General features: G+C 44.5%; 1 protein-coding gene across 1 annotated transcript in view; it reads right to left on the bottom strand.

The window, feature by feature from the left end:
* Window positions 1-17,100: 17,100 nt before the first annotated feature.
* The window catches only part of LOC126203497 (cytochrome P450 4C1-like), a 160,500-nt gene continuing 154,040 nt past the window's right edge, over window positions 17,101-23,560 (bottom strand). Inside the window, exon 7 of the mRNA XM_049937826.1 lies at window positions 17,101-18,947. Coding sequence (XP_049793783.1) covers window positions 18,704-18,947 — 244 coding nt within the window. The 3' untranslated portion in view covers window positions 17,101-18,703. The remainder of the gene's footprint in view (window positions 18,948-23,560) is intronic.

Below are 23,560 nucleotides of genomic sequence, written 5' to 3'. Positions count from 1 at the left end.
CTTTGCAACATGTGAATTACGAAGCGTAAAAGAAAAAGGAGCAAAATACGTTTATACAAGTAGCGCAAGCTGTCCTGTAGATTAAGCCAAAGGAACAAAGTCACCCCTCAAAAAAAGGTGAGCTTATATTTACATAACATCAAATATTATAACAAATACTTATATTAAACTAATAATAAAGTATCAGAACCTAATAAAAACGCGAATGATAGGGAAAAAAAATTTGGAAGTCTTTAGACGCGAACCACCAACCCAACAAACACTCATAATTAGGTAGAGACGCTTCTCATTACGCTAAACCAACAACGTTCATTTTTCACTTAGCCATATTCTATTACCCTTGCTAAAAACGTTAATCGTACATAATTATGTTACTAACTGAAATTTAACTATAACAAATTGTTCTTTTGCCAAGAATGTGACGTTTCTCATTATTTTATTGGAACGAGTAACACAACTAACAACGGGTTTTCCAGTGATTCTCAATTTGCTGGTGCTCAGAAACGGCAGATATACATATAGGCTTGAAATGAGTGCCAATATGGTGCCTCACAACTCTGTACTGAAGGGAGACGGCGTGCGTGTGACGTAGGTGGCGTTGTGCCATCTCATTGGTCAACGCCCAGACGCACGCTCAGAATATCTGACATGCCAGATATTGCTCTGCACGTTCGGAAAGACTCCCGAGCGTGCTACTCCACGCTATGACGTCAGAAACTCGGCACGCTCAACGCTCAACGTTCGGATTCACGGTCCGTGTGCCGACGGCTTAAGGAAGCGCTGTGAACCTGCTCTTTCTTTCTACACACGCGACACTCGGCGGTAATCAGCCCTTCTACACCAACGGATGGAAGTCCCTCTCAGAACTGTTCCACAAATTCGGTGATCGCTTCCCCTCAACACAAATGCGTTACTGTCTCTTCTTCCTTGACTGCTCGCTTTTTTTTTTCTACAAACATTTCCAGACTCATAGACTACAAAAAAACACCAAAATTTTTTGAAGTACATAATCCTATAAACCACTGAGTAACTAGAAACAAACAGATCAAAAAATGATATTGGCACTCTCGAATACCGAAGTTGCTGATGTCATTATACTGAAAATTGACTGGCATTCGACAATGAGCTGAGTATCGCAAATACACTCTCTTGACCCCTGTTACTCTGGAAATATCTCTACCGTCCTTACGACTTCCTCTCTACTCATCACATAACATAAACAATATTAACTTTACAATGCAATATATACAAACGCTACACAAGGTAAACCACATTTACAATACAGTATATACACATTTGACACAAAACAGTGCACTTATCCAGTATATCTCTACAGTATGCGAAAAAAAAATCCTATTCCTACAGCGTCTATATACTGCAATGCTCTCGAATCCTAGGAAAGCACCGTCAAGCTGCTCCTTCTCTCTACAGACCCGACACTCAGAGCTAATCCTCCCTCTTACATCAAAGTCACCCTCAGAGCCGGCCGGGGTGGCCGAGAGGTTCTAGGCGCTTCAGTCTGGAACAGCGCGACTGCTACGGTCGCAGGTTCGAATCCTGCCTCAGGCATGGATGTGTGTGATGTCCTTAGGTTAGTTAGGTTTAAGTAGTTCTAAGTTCTAGGGGACTGATGACCTCAGATGTTAAGTCCCATAGTGCTCAGAGCCATTTGAACCATTTTTTCACCCTCAGAACTCCTTTTACAAATTCGGTATCGTCGCCCCCTCAGCACAAACGCCTTACTGTCTCTCCTTTCTTGTCTGTTTCTACAAACATTCTTAGACTCATAGACTGCAAGAACACATGTACTTTCTCCATAATATTACACCATTTTAGCTGTACTTCTCAATATCATGCACTAGGCTACACCCTGCCGATCACTAGTTCGTCATAATTGCCAAGAGATAGACTTCAAATTAATTCTCTACAAACGCCGAACTTTATCTATGTGCAGTATGCTGTAAACCACAGACTAACTAGAAACAAACATACGCAAAATGATATTTCCACTCTCGAATACCGGTCTCAGTCATGTAACATATTTGAGCTCTTGGCTATAATTTACACGTCAACTAAGGTCTGTTCCAGGTCTAGAGAACAGACAAGTGTGTATCCAACACACTACAATCGATCTTCACTCAACTAAATAAAGGAAGCAAATGTGCAGAAGTAGTCAACCGAACAATCTACATCCCATCGAATAACACTCCAACCCAAATCAATCATCTTCTCAAATTCTGACTTGATCACCATAGCCGCCCAACACATACTATTACTTCGCTATTCGGTCGTCTAGAGGACATCAAAGTTAGCTCTTATACATCTATACACTCCAACAGGTCTCTGCATTCGGACAGCTGCTCCAGTTATTTATTATTATTTATTATCATTTATGATCATTTATTACTATTTATTATAATTTATTACTTATTATTATTTATATCATGCGCATGTGTTCGCCACGAGGTCCGGACTCCAACTGGGTTAGTAAACATCACCACCAGCAGAGAGCCTCATTCAAGATGTCCGATTTTGGTAGGGAGTTTGAATTTTGGTGGAAGATCATATAATTCGTCTTCCTAACAAAAATGGCTCCAAGTTCAACTGTGTTTAGCTCCTATCACAACAACCAGAGCGCTCTGTCATCACGTAAGTTGATTACGCAATTACCATTATTCAAGATGGCTGCAACCAGTGCGAAACGTGTCACCTTTCCCGAACCTGCATGCTACATTAAAATTCCAACTTGGCTTTACTCACACCCTACACATCGTTCAGGTGATCCCATTTCCAGATCATTGCCCATCTGATATCTGCAATTTAAGTCCGAGAAAGACATATCCATTACCTTCTGCAGCCCGTATAGAAACAGAACGACCTAAGTTACTGTAACAGGACCTTGTCTTGACCATTCGCCGGAAATGCGAGCGCCGGCGGCGGCATGTCAAAGCCACATATCTGTCCATCTAAGCAGCCGTCCACTCACAACCAGGACCAGCATGACGAAGTGGGCTCTCTCTATACCTGCTCTCCAGCTATTGTCTAACGACATACACTGCACAAATGGATTCCTGAATAGCGCAGATCTCTATCTTCCCCTGCATGTAAACTGTGTCTCTCCCCCAGCCAGTGAACACCACGTCATTTGCATCTGTAAATCATATTATTATAGTCGATAGCATAACATTGAATGATTTGAAATAAAGGACAACCGCAACATAAGGAAACTTGAAGAGCTTGGTGGCGTTGTGGCGACTTTCCAAACTACCCTCCCCCAAACGTGATTGACGGCCTCTACATTTAAACTCATATGTCGCAATGACCCAATAGTTGGTAACTCTGCGTTCCATTTCTAGTGACACAGAAAAATACATTATGTCACGGTCGCATGGATTGATCTGACATAAAATAGAAAGAAATGCGAAAACTGACTAGCACATACATATTAACTAACCTGATATAGACCGAAATGCGGTGAAAATGAGGATGTACTTGCTTATCTTCTGGTTCGCAGGGAGCAATTTGTATATGGAGTCAAGTATGTGGCAACAAGAGGAATGCAGGAAAACGATGACACCGAAGCGAGCGGAATCAGGAAGGTAGTCAATTTTTCTCGTTGAGTTCGTATTATAGTGTACGTCTACTGAGGTAGCAGCGATACACGCGAGTTGAATACTGTATTTGATGCTTTTCAGGAGGACAGAGTATCATTCACATCTAAACTTACTCACATCTGTGTTAAAGGATAACAGAGAGTGTACGGAATGATCGATTGAGATAGAGCTGTAACTAGGTACGATTTAAACGTTGAGTCATTTATTCTTGAGAAGGACAAGTTGCTGAAGGTCAATTTTTTCCCCCTGTGTTCTACCTGGATGCTTTAGTCACGTGATATAGCCTGTGTTCTACTCGTATGCAGCAACAGTACTTTACACATGATAGATTGGATTATTTACGTAAAAATGTGTCGAACTAGACTGCGTATAAATATCACTCCGTTCTTGTTCTTCTTAACTGTATGCTGTTGAATTAAGGTAGTTTGAGATCTATTACCATAGATCGATATGGTGTGCTAAGCTCCAAGACTTGGTCACATCTCGAGAAATGTGGTGCACTTGGAGGGGTCAGGACTAGGAAAGCTCTATTCAGTCGAGTGAGGTGATGTGTAGCTATGTTCGTCTGCTCGGTTAATTAATTCGGTAGCGATGTTGCGGAGTAGGCTGGTCAATGCCGAGGAGAGGATGGTCTTTCAACGTAAGAGGGCGAGATTTCTCTGTAACCGCCATAAGCAGAGAGATTGATCGATTACTATGCTCGAGGTCTTAGAAATATGTATAGCGTTGTCTGGTATACTTGTATCGTTTTTATGTGTTCGAGAATTAAGTGTGAATGGACGTACTGAGCAGTCATTTATCAATGCTCGCAATGATACTTGCAAAGTACAGGAGGTGTGGTTTAGCTATGATACTGAAATTAGGAAAACATGCTGTCACATGATTGACCAGTGTTGGACTTACTGTAAAATTTTTCGCGATATCAGCTGTGATGGATAATATTACAGTAGATCGGTGGTGTCTTATCCAGCCCATCCGTGCACTGGGTACGACATAATGATTCAGTGACAATGATTGTTTGAGTTGGGGAACAAATTTTCGATGATGGACCGCAACTTCTGGGGTTGCTAGCACCGAAAACGGTGATCCCGTACTTGTGTGCAAAATGAACAGTCACTAGAAATGGAACACAGAGTTATCAACTATTGGGTCATTGCGACATATGAGTTTAAATGTAGAGGCCGTCAATCACTTTCGGGAGGGGGGGGGGGGGGGGAGGGTAGTTTGGAAAGTCGCCACAACGCCACCAGGCTCTTCTAGTTTCCTTGTGTTGCGGTTGTCCTTTATTTAACATCATTCGATGTTATGCTATCGACTGTAAGAATATGATTTACAAGGTTCAAATGACGTGGTGTTCGCTGGCTGGGGAGAGACACAGTTTACATGTCGAGTTGGAGATGCAGGGAAGGATAGAGATCTGCGTTATTCAGGAATCCATTTACAGTAACACTTACACACCACAACAACAACATTAAATAGAACTCCGAATTACCCATTACGTGTAGTTTCTGCTGTTTGCATGTTTCTATATAACAGTTCAAGAATCATAAAAGAAGGTTGTATACATGGAAGAATCCTGGAGATACTAAAAGGTATCAGATACATTATATAATGGTAAGACAGAGATTTAGGAACCAGGTTTTAAATTGTAGGACATTTCCGGGGGCAGATGTGGACTCTGACCACAATCTATTGATTATGAACTGTAGATTAAAACCGAAGAAATTGCAAAAAGGGGGGAATTTAAGGAGATGGGACCTAGATAAACTGACTAAACCAGAGGTTGTACAGAGTTTCAGGGACAGCATAAGGGAACAATTGACAGGAATGGGGGAAAGAAATACAGTAGAAGACGAATGGGTAGCTCTGAGGGATGAAGTAGTGAGGGCAGCAGAGGATCAAGTAGGTAAAAAGACGAGGGCTAGTAGAAATCCTTGGGTAACAGAGGAAATATTGAATTTAATTGATGAAAGGAGAAAATATAAAAATGCAGTAAATGAAGCAGGCAAAAAGGAATACAAACGTCTCAAAAATGAGATCCACAGGAAGTGCAAAATGGCTAAGCAGGCCTGGCTAGAGGACAAATGTAAGGTTGTAGAGGCTTATCTCACTAGGGGTAAGATAGATACAGCCTACAGGAAAATTAAAGAGACCTTTGGAGAAAAGAGAGCCACTTGCATGAATATCAAGAGCTCAGATGGAAACCCAGTTCTAAGCAAAGAAGGGAAAGCAGAAAGGTTGAAGGAGTATATAGAGGGTCTATACAAGGGCGATGTCCTTGAGAACAATATTATGGAAATGGGAAAGGATGTAGAAAAAGATGAAATGGGAGATACGATACTGCGTGAAGAGTTTGACAGAGCACTGAAAGACCTGAGTCGAAACAAGGCCCCGGGAGTAGAAAACATTCCATTAGAACTACTGACGGCCTTGGGAGAGCCAGTCCTGACAAAACTCTACCATCTGGTGAGCAAGGTGTACGAGACAGGCGAAATACCCTCAGACTTCAAGAATGATATAATAATTCCAATCCCAAAGAAAGGTCTGGTCCCTTTGATCCCCCAAACCAACCAACCAACCCAAAGAAAGCAGGTGTTGACAGATGTGAAAATTACCGAACTATCAGTTTAATAAGTCACAGCTGCAAAATACTAACGCGAATTCTTTACAGACGAATGGAAAAACTGGTAGAAGCGGACCTCGGGGAAGATCAGTTTGGATTCCGTAGAAACGTTGGAACACGTGAGGCAATACTGACCTTACGACTTATCTTAGAAGAAAGAGTAAGGAAAGGCAAAACTACGTTTCTAGCATTTGTAGACTTAGAGAAAGCTTTTGACTATGTTGACTGGAATACTCTCTTCCAAATTCTAAAGGTGGCAGGGGTAAAATACAGGGAGCGAAAGGCTATTTACAATTTGTACAAAAACCAGATGGCAGTTATAAGAGTCGAGGGACATGAAAAGGAAGCAGTGGTCGGGAAGGGAGTGAGACAGGGTTGTAGCCTGTCCCCGATGTTATTCAATCTGTATATTGAACAAGCAGTAAAGGAAACAAAATTCGGAGTAGGTATTAAAATCAAGGGAGAAGAAATAAAAACTTTGAGGTTCGCCGATGACATTGTAATTCTGTCAGAGACAGCAAAGGACTTGGAAGAGCAGTTGAACGGAATGGACAGTGTCTTGAAAGGAGGATATAAGATGAACATCAACAAAAGCAAAACGAGGATAATGGAATGTAGTCGAATTAAGTCGGGTGATGCTGAGGGAATTAGATTAGGAAATGAGACACTTAAAGTAGTAAAGGACTTTTGCTATTTGGGGAGCAAAATAACTGATGATGGTCAAAGTATAGAGGATATAAAATGTAGACTGGCAATGGCAAGGAAAGCGTTTTTGAAGAAGAGAAATTTGTTAACATCGAGTATAGATTTAAGTGTCAGAAAGTCGTTTCTGAAAGTGTTTGTATGGAGTGTAGCCATGTATGGAAGTGAAACATGGACAATAAATAGTTTGGACAAGAAGAGAATAGAAGCTTTCGAAACGTGGTGCTACAGAAGAATGTTGAAGATTAGGTGGGTAGATCACGTAACTATTGAGGAGGTATTGAATAGGATTGGGGAGAAGAGGAGCTTGTGGCACAACTTGACTAGAAGAAGGGATCGGTTGGTAGGACATGTCCTGAGGCATCAAGGGATGACAAATTTAGCATTGGAGGGCAGCGTGGAGGGTAAAAATCGTAGAGGGAGACAAAGAGATGAATACACTAAGCAGATTCAGAAGGATGTAGGCTGCAGTAGGTACTGGGAGATGCTTGCACAGGATAGATTAGCATGGAGAGCTGCATCAAACCAGTCTCAGGACTGAAGACCACAACAACAACAACATATAACAGTAATAGCAATCAGTGTGAATGTGCTGGGCAAGTTGTATTGCACAGTGTAGTTGTAGGACTTCGCTTCTAAAATGGGTGCGAAAGAGCAGCTGCTGTCCCCTCCTTGAAAACATTTTGCGTAAATATAGAAAGTAATGGGCCGATTAAATACAGGTTGAATCACTTAAAACTTGCACCGCAGACATTACGGAAACTGATTGTGCGAATAGTTTACGCGATATCGTATCTTGAAAACTTTCCACGCTGACAGTTGTTTGTGCCATTCAACCTGCGTAGTTGCTAGGTACGATGTTGGTATGTTTTCTTACAGTGTGATTGTGTGTTCCTCAAGTGCATTGCGACTTGGTTGTCATCTAGTGTGTTGCATTGCAAGCAATAGGTCGAAAATGGAAGATTGGATTTACCAAAGCAGGTAAAGCCAACATGTGCACGGTGTATGGAGAGTGTTGGCAGAATGCAGTTCGTTCTTGTACGGTGTATGCTGCAAGATACCCCAATAGACGTCAACCATCTTGGGAGGTATTTATCAATCTCTTCAACCAGTTACGTGAAAGTGGTAGCGTAACCCCTAGATAACATAACAGAAGGAAAGAAGTGATGACAGATGAGATGGAAATTAATGTTCTTGCTGCTGTTGCACTTGTTTCACACGTTAGCTCCCACACAATTGCACGAGGAAGTCGCATGAGTCAGGCACGTTTATATGCATTCTCGATCGACGTGGGTTTCATTCTTATCACATCTGTGCCCATCAAGAGCTGCGTGGAAACAATTATGGGAAACGTGTTAACTACTGTACATGGGCATTATGACAGGAAGATCCAGATGTACCATGTATCTTATTTAGTGACGAAGACACATTTACCAGCCATGCCAGGTAAACCTCCAAAACATTCGTTAATGGTCTGTTGACAATCCCCGTTGGTTTTCTTAGGTGGAACATCACCGCCCGTGGAGTGTTAATATGTGGAGTGGGGTAGTGAGTCATCAGCTGATAGGCCCATTTTTCATAAACAGAACACTAAACACACACAAGTATCGCAGCGTCCTAAAAGACCAGCTTTCGCGGATGCTAGAAGACGTTTCTCTGCAGACTCGGAGGAACCTTTGGTACTAACTTAATGGTTGTCCAGGTCACAGTGCAAACAATCACAGCATGTCTTCACAAACTGCTTCCAAATCGTTGGATTGCAGCAGAGGACCTGTGCCTTGGCCTGTCCATTCCACAGATTTAACGGCTGTAGACGCTTTTCTCGTGGGGAAAGCTGAAAAACACTGTCTGCAATGACGTATTACTGTAGCCTACTCAGACATCTGTAAAAGTAAATTGTAAAAAGTTGAAACACGATTACTGTTAATGAAGTAAAAGATCCACGCAGTGGACACCAAATGAAAAAGCTACTCCTTATGAAACTTCCTGGCAGATTAAAACTGTGTGCCGGACCGAGACTCGAACTCGGGACCTTTGCCTTTCGCGGGCAAGTGCTCTACCAACTGAGCTACCCAAGCACGACTCACGCCCCGTCCTCACAGCTTTACTTCTGCCAGTACCTCGTCTCCTACCTTCCAAACTTAACAGAAGCTCTCCTGCGAACCTTGCAGAACTAGCACTCCTGAAAGAAAGGATATTGCGCAGACAATTTCTCCCTGAGTCCTGATTAATAGTTCCGTCGCATTTTTATGGCAGTCTAGATCAGAAACATAAGGAGTAGCTAGAATGAGATTTTCACTCTGCAGCGGACTGTGCGCTGATATGAAACTTCGTGGCAGATTAAAACTGTGTGCCGGACCGAGACTCGAACTCGGGACCTTTGCCTTTCGCGGGCAAGTGCTCTACCAACTGAGCTACCCAAGCACGACTCACGCCCCGTCCTCACAGCTTTACTTCTGCCAGTACCTCGTCTCCTACCTTTAATCTGCCAGGAAGTCTCATATCAGCGCACACTCCACTGCAGAGTGAAAATCTCATTCTGGAAACATCCCCCAGGCTGTGGCTAAGCCATGTCTGCGCAATATCCTTTCTTTCAGGAGTGCTAGTTCTGCAAGGTTCGCAGGAGAGCTTCTGTAAAGTTTGGAAGGTGGGAGACGAGGTACTGGCAGAATTGAAGCTGTGAGGATGGGTCGTGAGTCGTGCTTGGGTAGCTTAGTCGGTAGAGCACTTGCCCGCGAAAGGCAAAGGTCTCGAGTTCGAGTCTCGGTCCGGCACACAGTTTTAATCTGCTAGGAAGTATCATATCAGCGTACACTCCGCTGCAGAGTGAAAATCTCATTCTAGCTACTCCTTATGTTTCTGATCTAGACTGCCATAGAAATGCGACGGAACTATTAATCAGGACTCAGGGAGAAATTGTAGTCTAATTCACAATCGATTTATTCATCTTAAACAAGACAAGACAACAAAATTATTAAAGAAACATCATACAAAAAATATTTATTTAACAAAAGCCTTACTAAAATGGGATCTATGGTGGACAAAGTGATCTGCTGGGGATCGACACATGACACTAACCAGAACACTACTCGCTCTATCTCACTTCATGCACGTGAATCCAGGTTATGGCATCAAACTACACCACCACCAAGCATCTATATTCTACCATATAAAAAAAAGGAAAAATATGGTTCGAAAGAACAGGGTGCTGAGAAATAGATATTATAGCCCTACGTCGCAGCAGCGAATACTTTACCATCCTACTGGTCAAGGCGGCACACTACGATGCGTCGGCGACTGAAGTCATGGACGGCGGCAATCTGTTATTAAATGCGCGTTCCCGAAAAATGCAAGTACGCGGTTTCGCGTTCGGTTAATTCAGAACCCAGGTACTTCCCTAAGAGCCTCTGAAACCCCGACAGATTCCAATGTGCAGGTGGACCCGTTTGCTGGTCTGCCAAACCGAATTGACTCCATGCCACGACTGTGCGTGTCGGAATACGTCAAATGTTTAGACGGCCGACTCAAGACAAATATGTACACCCATGCGTCACTTGCTGTGACCATGATGATATAAGCAGTGACTGGCACAGGCTCTAAGTCGCACCCTAGCAAAGGACACAAGTCTCACCGTTTAGGTAGAGACTTGCAGTTCTCTACTAGCGAAGTTCCAGTACAAGAGACCAGAGTGCCCATCTCCCTTTCTCCCCATTTCCTCGTCAGCTCAGTTCCAAAAGCACATTTCTCTTTTTTGACTTCCCCCATTTTCACACAAGCCAATCACGAGCTGGAACCCGGCATTCTAAGCTCGGTGAATGGTCTTTGCACTGCAAACCGATTTGACCAATCAGAGGCTTAAAGTTAATTGGCAGAAAACGGAAAAAAAATTCAGCTTCGCAGCCTCTTTCCCACACGTTTGCCCTGCCTTTTGCTAACACAATACAGCACAGCACTCCATAAACAGCTTGTTGTCTCCCCTGTTTGCAAAGAACAGCCATAAACTAGCATTGACAAAACATGTCTTGAAACAGAGTCTGGACGTCTGGGCCCCAGTTTCCCTGTCCGACGGACATTTGCAGAACATTTACATTTCTTTTGGCGGCTTGCTCGCTAACAAGGCCTACAAGTTGCTGTCAGCGACTTTTCGGCGCTGGGCTGTATACCTGGACGTCTGGCGCCAAAGCTAATGTGTTTTGCATGCGGCCGTCTGGAAATGTCTCTTCGTCGTTCCCCAGAGAAAACGCGCTTTGTCGCCCCACCAATGCTGTGCTTTTACTGCAGTCGTTTTTAAGTCGGCACCCTGTTCCTTTGAGCGCAGGCAAAGCTTACCGTATTATCTTTTCCTAGAGCACGAAAACAAGACCATAAACTGCTGCCCACCATTTCATCACAATGTATGAAGTTAAATCGCCGTAGATCGTATTCCCTACACCAAATCAGAAGTGAGAGTGCCCTGCAATCTCTCAAAGTAAATAAATTATTTATTATTTCAAAAGTAATCACCATAACTGTTAATACGTTTATCCCACTACGAGACAAGACAGAGTATCCTGTCATGGAAAAATGTTAGTCATTGCCTATAGAACCATGATTGTACCGAGGCGTGTGCTGCAGTCGTTCCACACCAGACTGGAAGCGTATATTGCCGCTGCCGGTGGTCATTTAGAACGCAACTTCTGATTGTCAATTGCCTCTTTACTTGTCAGAATCTACATAACTAGTGTATGTACTCATGTTGTATGTTAGTGAGTGTGGGCTACCACAGATATTGTACAAGTATCAGTGCGGGAAGTTTTCAAAAAACAATATCTCGTAAATGACTCGCACTAGAATCTTGCAACAAACACCACCTGCATTCAAATTTACCCTAATTTTAGTTTGTTAACGTAAATAGGCATACTACCATTCCATACTGTGAAAACCACACATCAAACGCACATTCCATTTCCGCAATATTTGTGGTGCACGTTTCAGGTGATTCACCCTGTACATGAGTTGTAAATTGCCATAGCAGCTAGTCACCGCACTAAACACTGCCCCATTTCTAGTATCGTTGCATGTAGTGTGAAACTAGTAGAATATTTATTTCAGTAATCTGCAATAAATTAAAGGAAAGCGGCCTCGGAAGGCTATTTCGGCAAAAAGGGTGCCAGTTTTTGCCATTGGGTGCAGCAATATAATACAGTCCTGACACCATCGTGTTGAAAACCTCAAACAAAATACGCCTACAGTGCCTTCGACCCTGTGTTGCTGTGATTTGTAGCTGTACGGGATGCTCACCACTGTATAGACTAGGGAGGAGTCCAGGGTGGTTCTTCGAGGTGATCCCTGCTTGAGTTGGCACTGGAGGCAGGTGATGGGGCCTGTGGTCAAGTGAAAACTTCTAACTGCAAGTCCATAACACCACAATCATTCCATTGCTCCCTGTCATTTTGTCTCAGTTTTACGCAGTACTTATTTGAGTTACATGAATGTCCATGGTCCATTTCCACCTCCAGTGTGTGAAGATGTGAACAGCTTTCATCAGGGAAGCCACTCTGTCATTACTCTTCCTTGCAACATACTAGAATGAAAGTGGGACAGGTAGAAAAAAGTAAATAAATTGTTTATTATTTCAAAAGTAATCGCCATAAATGTTAATACGTTTATCCGACTACGAGACAAGACAGAGCATGCCGTCATAGAAAAATGTTAGTGAGTGCCTACAGAACCACGATTGTACCGAGGCATGCATCTCTTCATCCAAAGCAAATCGATGGCCATGAAAATCTTTCTTCAGAGTTCCAATTGTGAGAGATCGGGACTGTGTGAAGGATGTGTAGGGTCTTCCTAGCGAAACTTCTGCAGTGTACCCAAAACAACTTTGATAACATGGTGGTGGTGGGAGGGGGGGGGGGGGACAAACATCCTCCATACAATCCCGACCTCTTCGCACGCGATTTACATATTTTTGGGGAGCTGTAGAAAGACATTCATGGCAGTAGCTTTGCTTCGAAAAAAGAGATGTATGCCTGGGTACAACCATGGTTCCACAGGCAACTGCAAACATTTTTCCATGAAGACACTACCATCTTGTCTCACAGTGGGATAAACGTTTTAACAGAAATGGCGATTACTTTTGAAACAATTATCAGTGGACTTACTTTTTCCGTCTGTCTCGTTTTCATTTCACTGCCCCTTAGACATTATATATACTCGAATTAGGCCTTTTTTAAAGTGATGCTTAGTGCGACTAGCTGCAGTAAAGCGATACGCTCTAACTCAGTTTCCTCTACAGTGAATAACTCACACAAATCTAAAGGATGTACATTCAAGTACATTCTTAGGGATGACAGTTTCGAGTGACTTAAGTTGGAACGATCACATAGATAATGTTGTGGGTAAAGCAAACGAAAGACTACGATTTAAGTGAGAAAATGTAACAGGTCTACTAAAAGGGCTACCTACACTACGCTTGTACGTCCTCTTCTGGAGTACTGCTGTAGGATCCGCATCAGACAGGATCGACGGAGGACATCGAAAAAGTCCAAAGAAGGGCAGCTCGGTTTGTACTGTCGCGAAATAGAGGAGAGAGAGCCACAGATATGATAAACGACTTGCGATGGCAATCATTAAAATAGAGGCGTTTTTCGTTGCGGCAGGGTCTTCTCGTGAAATTTAAGTCACAAACGTTCTCCTCAGAGTGTGAAAATATTCTGTCGGCGCCCACCTACATACGGAGGAATGATAATTATAACAAAAGAAGAGAAATCAGAGCTCGCACGGAAAGATTTAAGCGTTCGTTTTTCTCGCACCCCGTTGGGGAGTGGAACTGTAGAGAAACAGCTTGAAGACGGTTCGATGAACCCTGCAACAGGCACTTGATTGAGAATAGCGGAGTAATAACGTAGACGTAGATGTAGATGTAGATGTACATATGATAAGTTGAACTCCCACGCTGCATTTTTCTGTCTGTACGTGAAGGCTAATGTCAGGAAGTTGTACAAAGATTTTGACACAGTTTACTGTAACAGACAGACTGCTTCACGAGGAGGGTTTGTGCACGTGTGTTATCACCGCTACGCAGACGAGTTGCCCGGCCATAGGGACGTAGCGCTAGCCGCACGTAGATGGAGCAGGTAGCCAGTTTACTACTAGTATCGTGCTTTAGTTCTATGAGAGCAGGTTGTGCCCCCCACCTCACATTTCGCACTCTCTCTGCCCGCGTGTGTGCTCGCCCTGTGCCAGAGCGAGCTGCCAGCACATGGGGGGGGGGGGGGGGGGGGGCAGGGCGGCTCTCTCTCCAGCCTGGAGGTAGTGGGCCAGTCTTTTGCTAAACCTACTAAACTGGTTGTTGCTGGGGTCGACAACGCTGGCTCAAACAGTGGCGACCATCCACAATAACAGGTGTTACCTGGCAGTCGCTGCGAAGAAACTTCTGAAGGTCCCGGCAGGAAGTGGCACCTAGGACTGCTAGTGGCAACCGAAAGTGGTTTATTGAAACAACTACATCCGGCTTCTGAAGCTGACTGGGAGGAATGCCTGGATGTAAAGTAATCTCATTAAGCGTTTTTGGAGCTCGGTAACATCAGTGGACTCGGCCAATCCCAGTCGTGGGCTCAGGTGGCAAGTGGTGGGCCCCCTAAAGCGGAGTTTGCGTTTTAGTCTTGAACCGACTTTTTAGTGGTTGGGAGAGGAAGTGTGATATTTAGTAACACGCGTGGTTAGCCTGAATTGCATTTACTGAAAAATACATTTGAAACAAGTACAGTAACCTTAGAGGCTAGAGTGGAGATTTGGTCGTCGCTGCTGGTCCACCAGCCCGTGAAACGATGTCACGCGCCACTGATCCCGCAGTAATGGCCACAGACGCCCTGACGTGTGTACTGTCTGCCATCGGGTTCCCCTATATGGCAGGCAGCACCGCATAACAGCCACGCTACGAGGGAAACAAACCAACAGCCAAACAGGCGAAGACATCAGGTAAACAAGCCAAAGATTCCAGTCGATTAATAGGAACTTTCCTTGCGTAGGCCGCCACGACATATCCGGCCACGGGTTCCTACGCCGGGTTTCTATTGGCTCCAGCTCACTATATAGGCCCGACCGGTCGAAGGCAGACCAGTCTTTGTCCGCTGCTAATGGCAACCGCTATAGCAGAGTCTCCGAGAAGATATCACCGAAGCCTCTGTACTACACCGCCGAACAAAGTACGAGCCGACCGAGAGGAACCACATCTCCATCTAGATCGACTGACGTCTACATCTATTGTACAGCCAGCTATTGTATTGTAGAAGAAGTTACGTTCAATAAACTGTTGGAGAGTACAGCAACATAACTGAGATCGGTGTAAGAACTACAGCCCACTAACGGTGGTAACACCCCTTAAATATGACAGACAACACAAGATTAGAGATGAATATCAAAAGATTACATAACTTTATATGAAAGGTATTCTAAAGGAACTTTCATTTAAAATTTCATAAATGTAATATTAAGAAACTGTATAGCCCAAAAAAAAACTCTTTAAAAACTGCAGGTTTTGATTCAGTACTAAAAATTCTAAAACTGACTGTCAATGCCACCGTTACTCGGCCGGCCGAAGTGGCCGAGCGGTTCTAGGCGCTACAGTCTGGAACCGCGCGACCGCTACGGTCGCAGGTTCGAATCCTGCCTCGGGCATGGAAGTGTGTGATGTCCTTAGGTTAGTTAGGTTTAAGTAGTTCTAAGTTCTAGGGGACTGATGACCTAAGAGGTTAAGTGCCAAAGTGCTCAGAGCCATTTGAACCACCGTTACTCGAAAGGTTAAACATTACTCGTGTGATAATGCACACTCAGATTAAGAGATTAATAGCAGTCCTTGAGTTTTCCTTTTAACAGACTCCCACATTTAAAAAGGGAAGTGAATTCATCAGTTTATCCTCATCAATGAGAATTACCCCACGACACAATTTACACCGCATGTAGCAGTCACTCATCCATCACCACAGGACACTACCAGTGCCCAATGTAAAACTTAAGCGGTATGCGAAAGTGTCTGCAGCCCAGACTAGCTATTTCACACGGAGCAGAACTTAGACAGCTTAGCGCACCTTAAGACAGCTTTACTTTCGGGCAGGCCAGTACAACAGCACTAGATTTCTCTGGATGGCATTGATGATCGATTACTAATCCGTGTACTGTCTTAGGGGATCATGGCGCACTACATCTAACTCGGAAGCAGGGCGCAGGAAACAACTGCTCTTCATCACAGATTTTCAAAATAATCAGTTCCTTGCTCACACTGAATGTGGAAAACTGCAGGTACATTCCCTGGCATATTGTACCAGGATACACAAGGCGTGTAACACTTTCACAGGCACTGCCACTAACAGCACATCCCTCCCGTCTTATCGTGCGCCTAGCGCCGGAGCTACTGGTCTGAACAAGAATCGCAAATACAGTCTCGCGCGGCCACCCCACACGCGTAAAATCCGTAATCACGACCCGCCACAAGGGTGTAAAACATCACAGCACGATACTTACAGCAATGAGAGCAGAGAGGGAGAGAATGAACGACCCACAGATTGCTATCAGCCTCAAACCAGACAAACAGACTGACAGCAATAGCGTGTGACGACGCTGGAATAATTGAAGTGGGCCGCTCTCCGTCGCAGCATGTGGCATCAGACTCACGAGGGAATGGTCCAGTCCGATATGTCGAAACCTGCCCTTAAATTTCTCACGCGGGAAGAGTACACTGAAAGAAGCGCTCTCTCAAAATTCCAGCCGCTAAGGCGCAATGCAAGTATTTTCAAGGAAATGTTAAAGTCTTAGTCTCGAGGGCCAAAGCTAGAATGCGCAGTGTAGCAGAGCAGAAGATTAATGCGGGTCCGCCAGCACACGTTGCCAATTAATTTTGCGGAGTAGCACGTTCCGTAGTTTGGCGCTTGCACCCCGTGTCACTGGAAAGAGTGCACGGGTTCTGGCTGGAGTCGTGATGGGCCTTGACACGGTGCCACAAGGGCTGCACGAAAGGACCTTTCCAAATCCCTCAAGAAACAGTCACCACAGAGGGGAACTGCCAACACCTCATCGTCTGTACTACAGAGAAGACATGAAATAAACGTGGCAGCAGGCTAAAGTAACCTATTGCTTGGGAGCAAGGCATAGCTGGACTTTTAACAAATTAAACAATCTCCAGAGGCTGGATAATGTATTTTTATTTTCAGTAACAATGAACTGTTATGTGTTGTTGTAATAAAGGAAATATTTCTCTGTGGACAGCTGTCGCAACTGTAATCATGTCAGTTTACTCTTCTTCTGTGGATTCTTCTGGCATAGTTTTCCCCACATGCTACCGTCACAAAGCCGTATGTCTTTCGAAGAATCATATTGTTTCCAGCACAGCATTGATTTGAAATGGTGATTCATCAAGCACTAATATAATAGATGTGGACACATCATTCTCACAAGTTGTATAAAACAAAAGTGGTGTGCTACATACGGTCATACATAGCATGGTTGTCAATGTACAAGACCTCAGACCAGGAATCCAGAAACTACACATACGCAGGGCTGTTTGCAGTTCTGCAATACGTTTACACGGAGGGCGTTCAATACGTTATGCAGCACATTTGTTTCCTCGTCGTTTCGATTCGAAAAATGTGGAATTTGTTGTGGGACGCCGTGCAATATTCTCGCTTCTGCCCCTATAGTTTCATAAAGTTCTGACACATGGCGGCGCTATACACAGTCTTCAAAATGTCGTCTCTAATGGAGGTGCGTTCCAAGCACAGGGCTGTCACCGAGTTCCTTTTGGAGGAAAACAAGACTATCGGAGATACTCGTAGCGCTCGGAGAATGTCTACGGAGACCTGGCAGTGAACAAAAGCACGGTGAGTTGTTGGACGAGGGGTCTCCCGTCATCGTACCGGTGTCGTGCGAACGTGTCTGATCTCCCGTATGCTTGCCAGCTGAACACAGGTGTGACTTCTGCAATGATGGAATTTGCAGACACTCTCATTGGATGTGATGCACAGATCACGATCAAACACCTCAGGCTCAACTGGACGCACTGTTGGTAGTGCTGACACGTTCGTGCACCATTTGGGGTACTTAAAGGTTTGTGCTTCCCCGAGGGAATTGAAGAAACGACTTCAGCATGTTTGTCACCACAAAAATACAAACGAACTTGTTGTTCATGACAATGGAAGGCCTCATGCAAGTCTGGGCACCCGAGAGGAATGCACAGACCTTCAATGATCTGTTCTTCCTGATCAGCATGTAGCCCAGATCTTGCATCTTCCAAGCTCCATCTGTTTGACCACTCTGAAGGGAGCACACCTTTGGTGATGGGGAACTTACTGATGCAGCAAGACATTGGCTCTGACATGACCAGCAGAGTGACATCACATCAGCAGACCAGCTCTCCCAGTAAAGTGGCATAAGGCAGTCGTATTGAACGGAGATAACACTGAAAAAAAAAGGGTCTTGAAGCCAAAAGAGTGGGGAATAATCCTGGATAAAACCAGCCTGCAATGAGAAAAAATTGTGTTCCATTACTTATTGAATATCCCCCGTAAGTGTGCACGAGGAAATTTGGAGCTTTCTGTTTCGAGGTCGTGTACGTTGACGTTCAAACTACAAATAACTGTGTACGGCGTGTGGCTTTTGTCTTTTACAGCTTATGAGGCTGACGTAACCACTTCTACCACACACTCGAGAACGAGCGAAGCTGGAAACTGTCGGGTTGTGCTACAGCGACAGCCCAGTGGCAGCGGAGTGGGGCCGCCACTGGCTGCGGTCAGGTCCTGGGCAGCAGCTGCAGCTGGAAGCCCTGCCGCGGGGACAGCACGGCGCGCAGGCGCAGGTCCTGCAGGTGGTCGCGGCTGTCGCCCGCGGCGGCGACGCGGAAGGCGGACAGCAGGCGAGACAGCGTGGCGCACAGCAGCTGCAGCGACAGCTCGCTGCCGGGACAGCGCCGCGCGCCGCCGCCGAACGCCAGGTAGGCGAACGGGTGCATGCGCGCCTCGCGCTCCTCCAGGAACCTGAGGCACACATCCCGGAACTCACACTGGGGGCCAACAAGTGGCGCGGAACAAGACATCAGTGTTAACGATTTTCGGGAAAGACTACTCCCATTATGTAAATTGAAGGTGGAGGGAGTTGGGGGGGGGGGGGTATCAGCTGCATCGGGAGTTTACGCCGATTCATCAGCGACAAGTGAAAATTTATGCCGGATAGGGACTCGAACCTGGGAACTGCTGCTTATTACACAGTTGCATATACTACTACACCACCGAGACAGTGTTTACGGCAAATGCACATGTCAATGCCTGTAAGCAGCTAAGGGTGTTCATTTCATTGTAATTTCATTCTAACGAACAGCTTGGTCACCGATGGTATCTGTTCTTTCAGACATGTCCGAAAGAACGGATACCATCTTAGTAAATGCACATACTACACTACTGGCCATTAAAATTGCTACACCACGAAGATGACGTGCAACAGACGCGAAATTTAACCGACAGGAAGAAGATGCTGTGATGTGCAAATGATTAGCTTTTCAGAGCATTACACAAGGTTGGCGCCAGTGGCGACACCTACAACGTGCTGAAACGAGGAAAGTTTCCAACCGATTTCTCATACACAAACAGCACTTGACCGACGTTGCCTTGTGAAACGTTGTTGTGATGCCTCGTGTAAGGAGCTTCCGACTTTGATAAAGGTCGGATTGTAGCCTATCGCGATTGCGGTTCATTGTATCGCGACATTGCTGCTCGCGTTGGTCGAGATCCAATGACTGTTAGCAGAATATGGAATCGGTGGATTCAGGAGGGTAATACGGAGCGCCGTGCTGGATCCCAACGGCCTCGTATCACTAGCAGTTGAGACGACAGGCATCTTATCTGCATGGCTGTAACGGATCGTGCAGCCACGCCTCGATCCCTGAGTCAACAGATGGGGACGTTTGCATGACAACAACCATCTGCACGAACAGTTCGACGACGTTTGCAGCAGCATGGACTATCAGCTCAGACACCATTCCTGCGGTTACCCTTGATGCTGCATCACAGACAGGAGCGGCTGCGATGGTGTACTCAACGACGAACCTGAGTGCACGAATGACAAAACGTAATTTTTTCATATGAATCCAGGTTCTGTTTACAGCATCATGATGGTCGCATCCGTGTTTGGCGACATCGCGGTGAATGCACATTGGAAGCATCTATTCATCATCACCATACTGGTGTGTCACCTGGCATGATGGTATGGGGTGCCATTGGTTACACGTCTTGGTCACTTCTTGTTCGCATTGACGGCACTTTGAACAGTGGACGTTACATTTCAGATGTGTTACGACCCGTGGCTCTACCCTTCATTGGGTCCCTGCGAAACCCTATATTTCAGCAGGATAATTCACGACCTCATGTTGCAAGTCCTGTGCCGGCCTTTCTGGATACAGAAAATGTTTGACTGCTGCCGTGGCCAGCACATTCTCTAGATCTCTCACCAATTGAAAACGTCTGGTCAATGGTGGCCGAGCAACTGGCTCGTCACAATATGCCAGTCACTACTCTTGATGAACTGTGGTATCGTGTTGAAGCTGCATGGGCAGCTCTACCTGTACACGCCATCCAAGCTCTGTTTGACTCAATGCCCAGGCGTATCGAGGCCGTTATCACGGCCAGAGATGGTTGTAATGGTTACTGATTTCTCAGGATCTATGCACCTAAATTGTATGAAAATGTAATCACATGTCAGTTCTAGTATAATATCTTTGTCCAATGAATACCTGTTTATCATCTGCATTTGTTCTTGGTGTAGCAATTTTAATGGCCAGTAGTGTATTTTGGCATGCTCCTCGCTCCTAGGATTCTGTATGGTGTCTGTTATTTCGGACATGTCCGTAATTGATACGCCATGATGGGCTATGAACCCACAACTATCGATGCAGATGCTCACTTACGTTCGGCTTCCTGCATAATCTCAATGTGGTCAGCATGGAGAACACGGATGGGGGCTGCAGATAGGTGCTGCTAGCCGGGAATGTGTGTCAGCTGAGGAGCGTGCCGACAGTCTGTGCATTTGCAATTAACACTGTGTCTGGGTGGTTAAGCCAGATGCCTAGTAAGCACGAGATCCCACGTTCGTGTCTAAGTCTGGGACACATTTTCACTCATCGCCGCTGATTCTGAATAACGTCCTGATGCAGCGAATATTATCAGTTCCTTCCTTTTCCTTTCGTTTTTCGCTCCCACCATCCACTTTTAATTTACATAATTTGAATCACATCTGTGGATTATATGTGTTGTCTGTTCTTTCAGACAAGTCCAAAAGAATGGACGCCATGCATTCCTATAATATTTTTGACAAGAATGATGTGCTGTAGAGCTGAGCTCGAGGAAATGGCGTATGAGGTCCTCTTGCGGTTTGAGCACTGATGCATAGATACCAAATTAACTGAGCCCCACAGAGAAACACCCACATATTCCTTAAAGGACAATTTTCAATGGGAAGATATCCTACAGCTAGATTAGAAAACTTCCCTCTCACCAGACAGTCATACTGTAACGCAACAGCTTTATTTTACTAATAAACTCCCTAATATTCGTAAGACTTTTCGATAAATATTTTGCATCAAAATCCAACACTTAACTACTGCCAATGTTGTCACTCTTTGGAATCACGTAAATGTATGTCGAAACATATTCATGGAAGTCAGTTTTCAAACAGTTCATTATGTAAGATAGCAGTCCACAACGGATTTTGCTTTTCTGAGTAGTTCAGTTGACCTCATTGTGCCACATGGTGGACATAACGTTGAGAGTTGCTGACAGGGTAGTGTTGAGTGCAGATGTGGACGTGATTTCCGTGTCACGAGATGTGAATTTGTTAACTGCTTAAAAGTGTGACGAATCGTAAACAATATGGTGTGCCTAAGGACGATACATAGAGAAGTCGCGTCTGAAATTATGGATCCCAGATTACAAGATTCTCTGGTCATGATATCTGTCGGAGTATTTGAGCCATACCCATAGAATCAACAACAGATTCTACAGGAATCATGGTGAGCCTTTGTTAATGTACATGATCAGAGACGTGAAGATCTGGTGTAAACCTATTTGCCACCAAAGTCTTCTGTTACAATATAATACCTCAGACGAACTTCATATAGCAAATTCAGACAAGTCGCACACAAAGCAAGCAATATCATGCACAAAACTGCATCTCGACAGCGAACTAGAAGTTATTGCTGAATCTATCACAATGCCATTTTCACATGCTACACGGCTTTCGCAGCAAGTGGCTCTGGGTGTACAGACGTCTGTGTGTGCAGAACAGGAAAATGCTGCAAAATGCTGAGAGAGGTGTGCTCCTCAGACTCACTGGGGCTTTCAGCACTACAGCAACCGATACTTGACTGGTGCTCCTCGGAATCTATATGGTATGCATTACAGTAAGATATCATGCAGCTTCCCACTGGTTACATAAAAGAATTTGACAAAACTCCAATCAGTCTTAGACCAAATGGTAACAACTAAGGCTCAACTCGTGAACTGGAAAGTGAGTATGTGGCAAAAAATATGAGACAACAGTGAAAAAGGCAAAGAGTCCACCAATTCTCCCATGCAGTCTAGAATGTCTAGCCCTTGGCCATGTAAACCCCAGTTAGAACATGGTACATTGCCTAATGGGGCATGGCCTATATCCAGATTCAACAAGAAAGGCAATGACACCTTTGGTCATGTGGAAACTGGCAATCACTTTACATTTAACTGTGACACTTGTAGGGTAGCAGTAGCCCTAACTGATCACTAAATAAGCTTTTGAGATATTATGAATGGTGGATAATGATGGACAATGTTGCTAGCAGCATTTTGTGGTATAAAGAAGACAAATAAGTCAGTGCACAACAATTACAAAATCCCTCTCATCCCGTGCAGTGTCACCATATAAGTGTAAACGTCAATAACAAAATGGCAATGAGAACAGCTAGTGTTGAGGACGGTGTGCATGAGAGTGTTGTGTTAAGAAATGTGTGTGTACAATCAAGACCACAGCGACACACAAGGCACAACCCATCAGCCGTCGAGATCCACATCGGTGACAGCAGTGAGGAGCTCTGCATCGGGGGGAGGGGTGCAAAACAATTCATCAAGTGTAGTACAGTGCCTTAAGCAGTCATGATGCTTTTTTCAGACTGTTTTCAAACACATAAAAAAGTTATTGTTATGGCAAAGATAAAGCAGTAACGCGTTCTGGCGTCGTTCCACAGCATACACACTTTTATGAATAAACACACTCATACCTTCATACGGTTATTTGTCTCAAAAAAACAATGTGACAACTGTAGTCATGGACCATGTATAGCCAAAAAGGCCGAAAAAGCGTGTGAATGAAATGACTCAGAGCCACAGAGTGAGTAAAAAACATTTATACAGCTGATGTGGCTGAGAAGACATTTCATTTTGTTGCTTCAGTCAACTGAAAAAATCGACTGAATGAAAAAACAATTGACCAGCAACCGATTGTAAAAAACAGTATGTTTTGGTATCACTGCTTCCCAGGTGGGACGTATCATTGAGAGTTGGAGTACAACTTAAAAAGATATGCTCTGATGGAAAGGCAAGTGAGTTTCTGCAAGGTGCAGCATCGC

This window comes from Schistocerca nitens, chromosome 9 (genome assembly GCF_023898315.1).
Source record: "Schistocerca nitens isolate TAMUIC-IGC-003100 chromosome 9, iqSchNite1.1, whole genome shotgun sequence".
In the NCBI taxonomy this organism is placed as follows: Eukaryota; Metazoa; Arthropoda; class Insecta; order Orthoptera; family Acrididae; genus Schistocerca; species Schistocerca nitens.
This window is presented reverse-complemented; position numbering and strand designations above follow the sequence as displayed.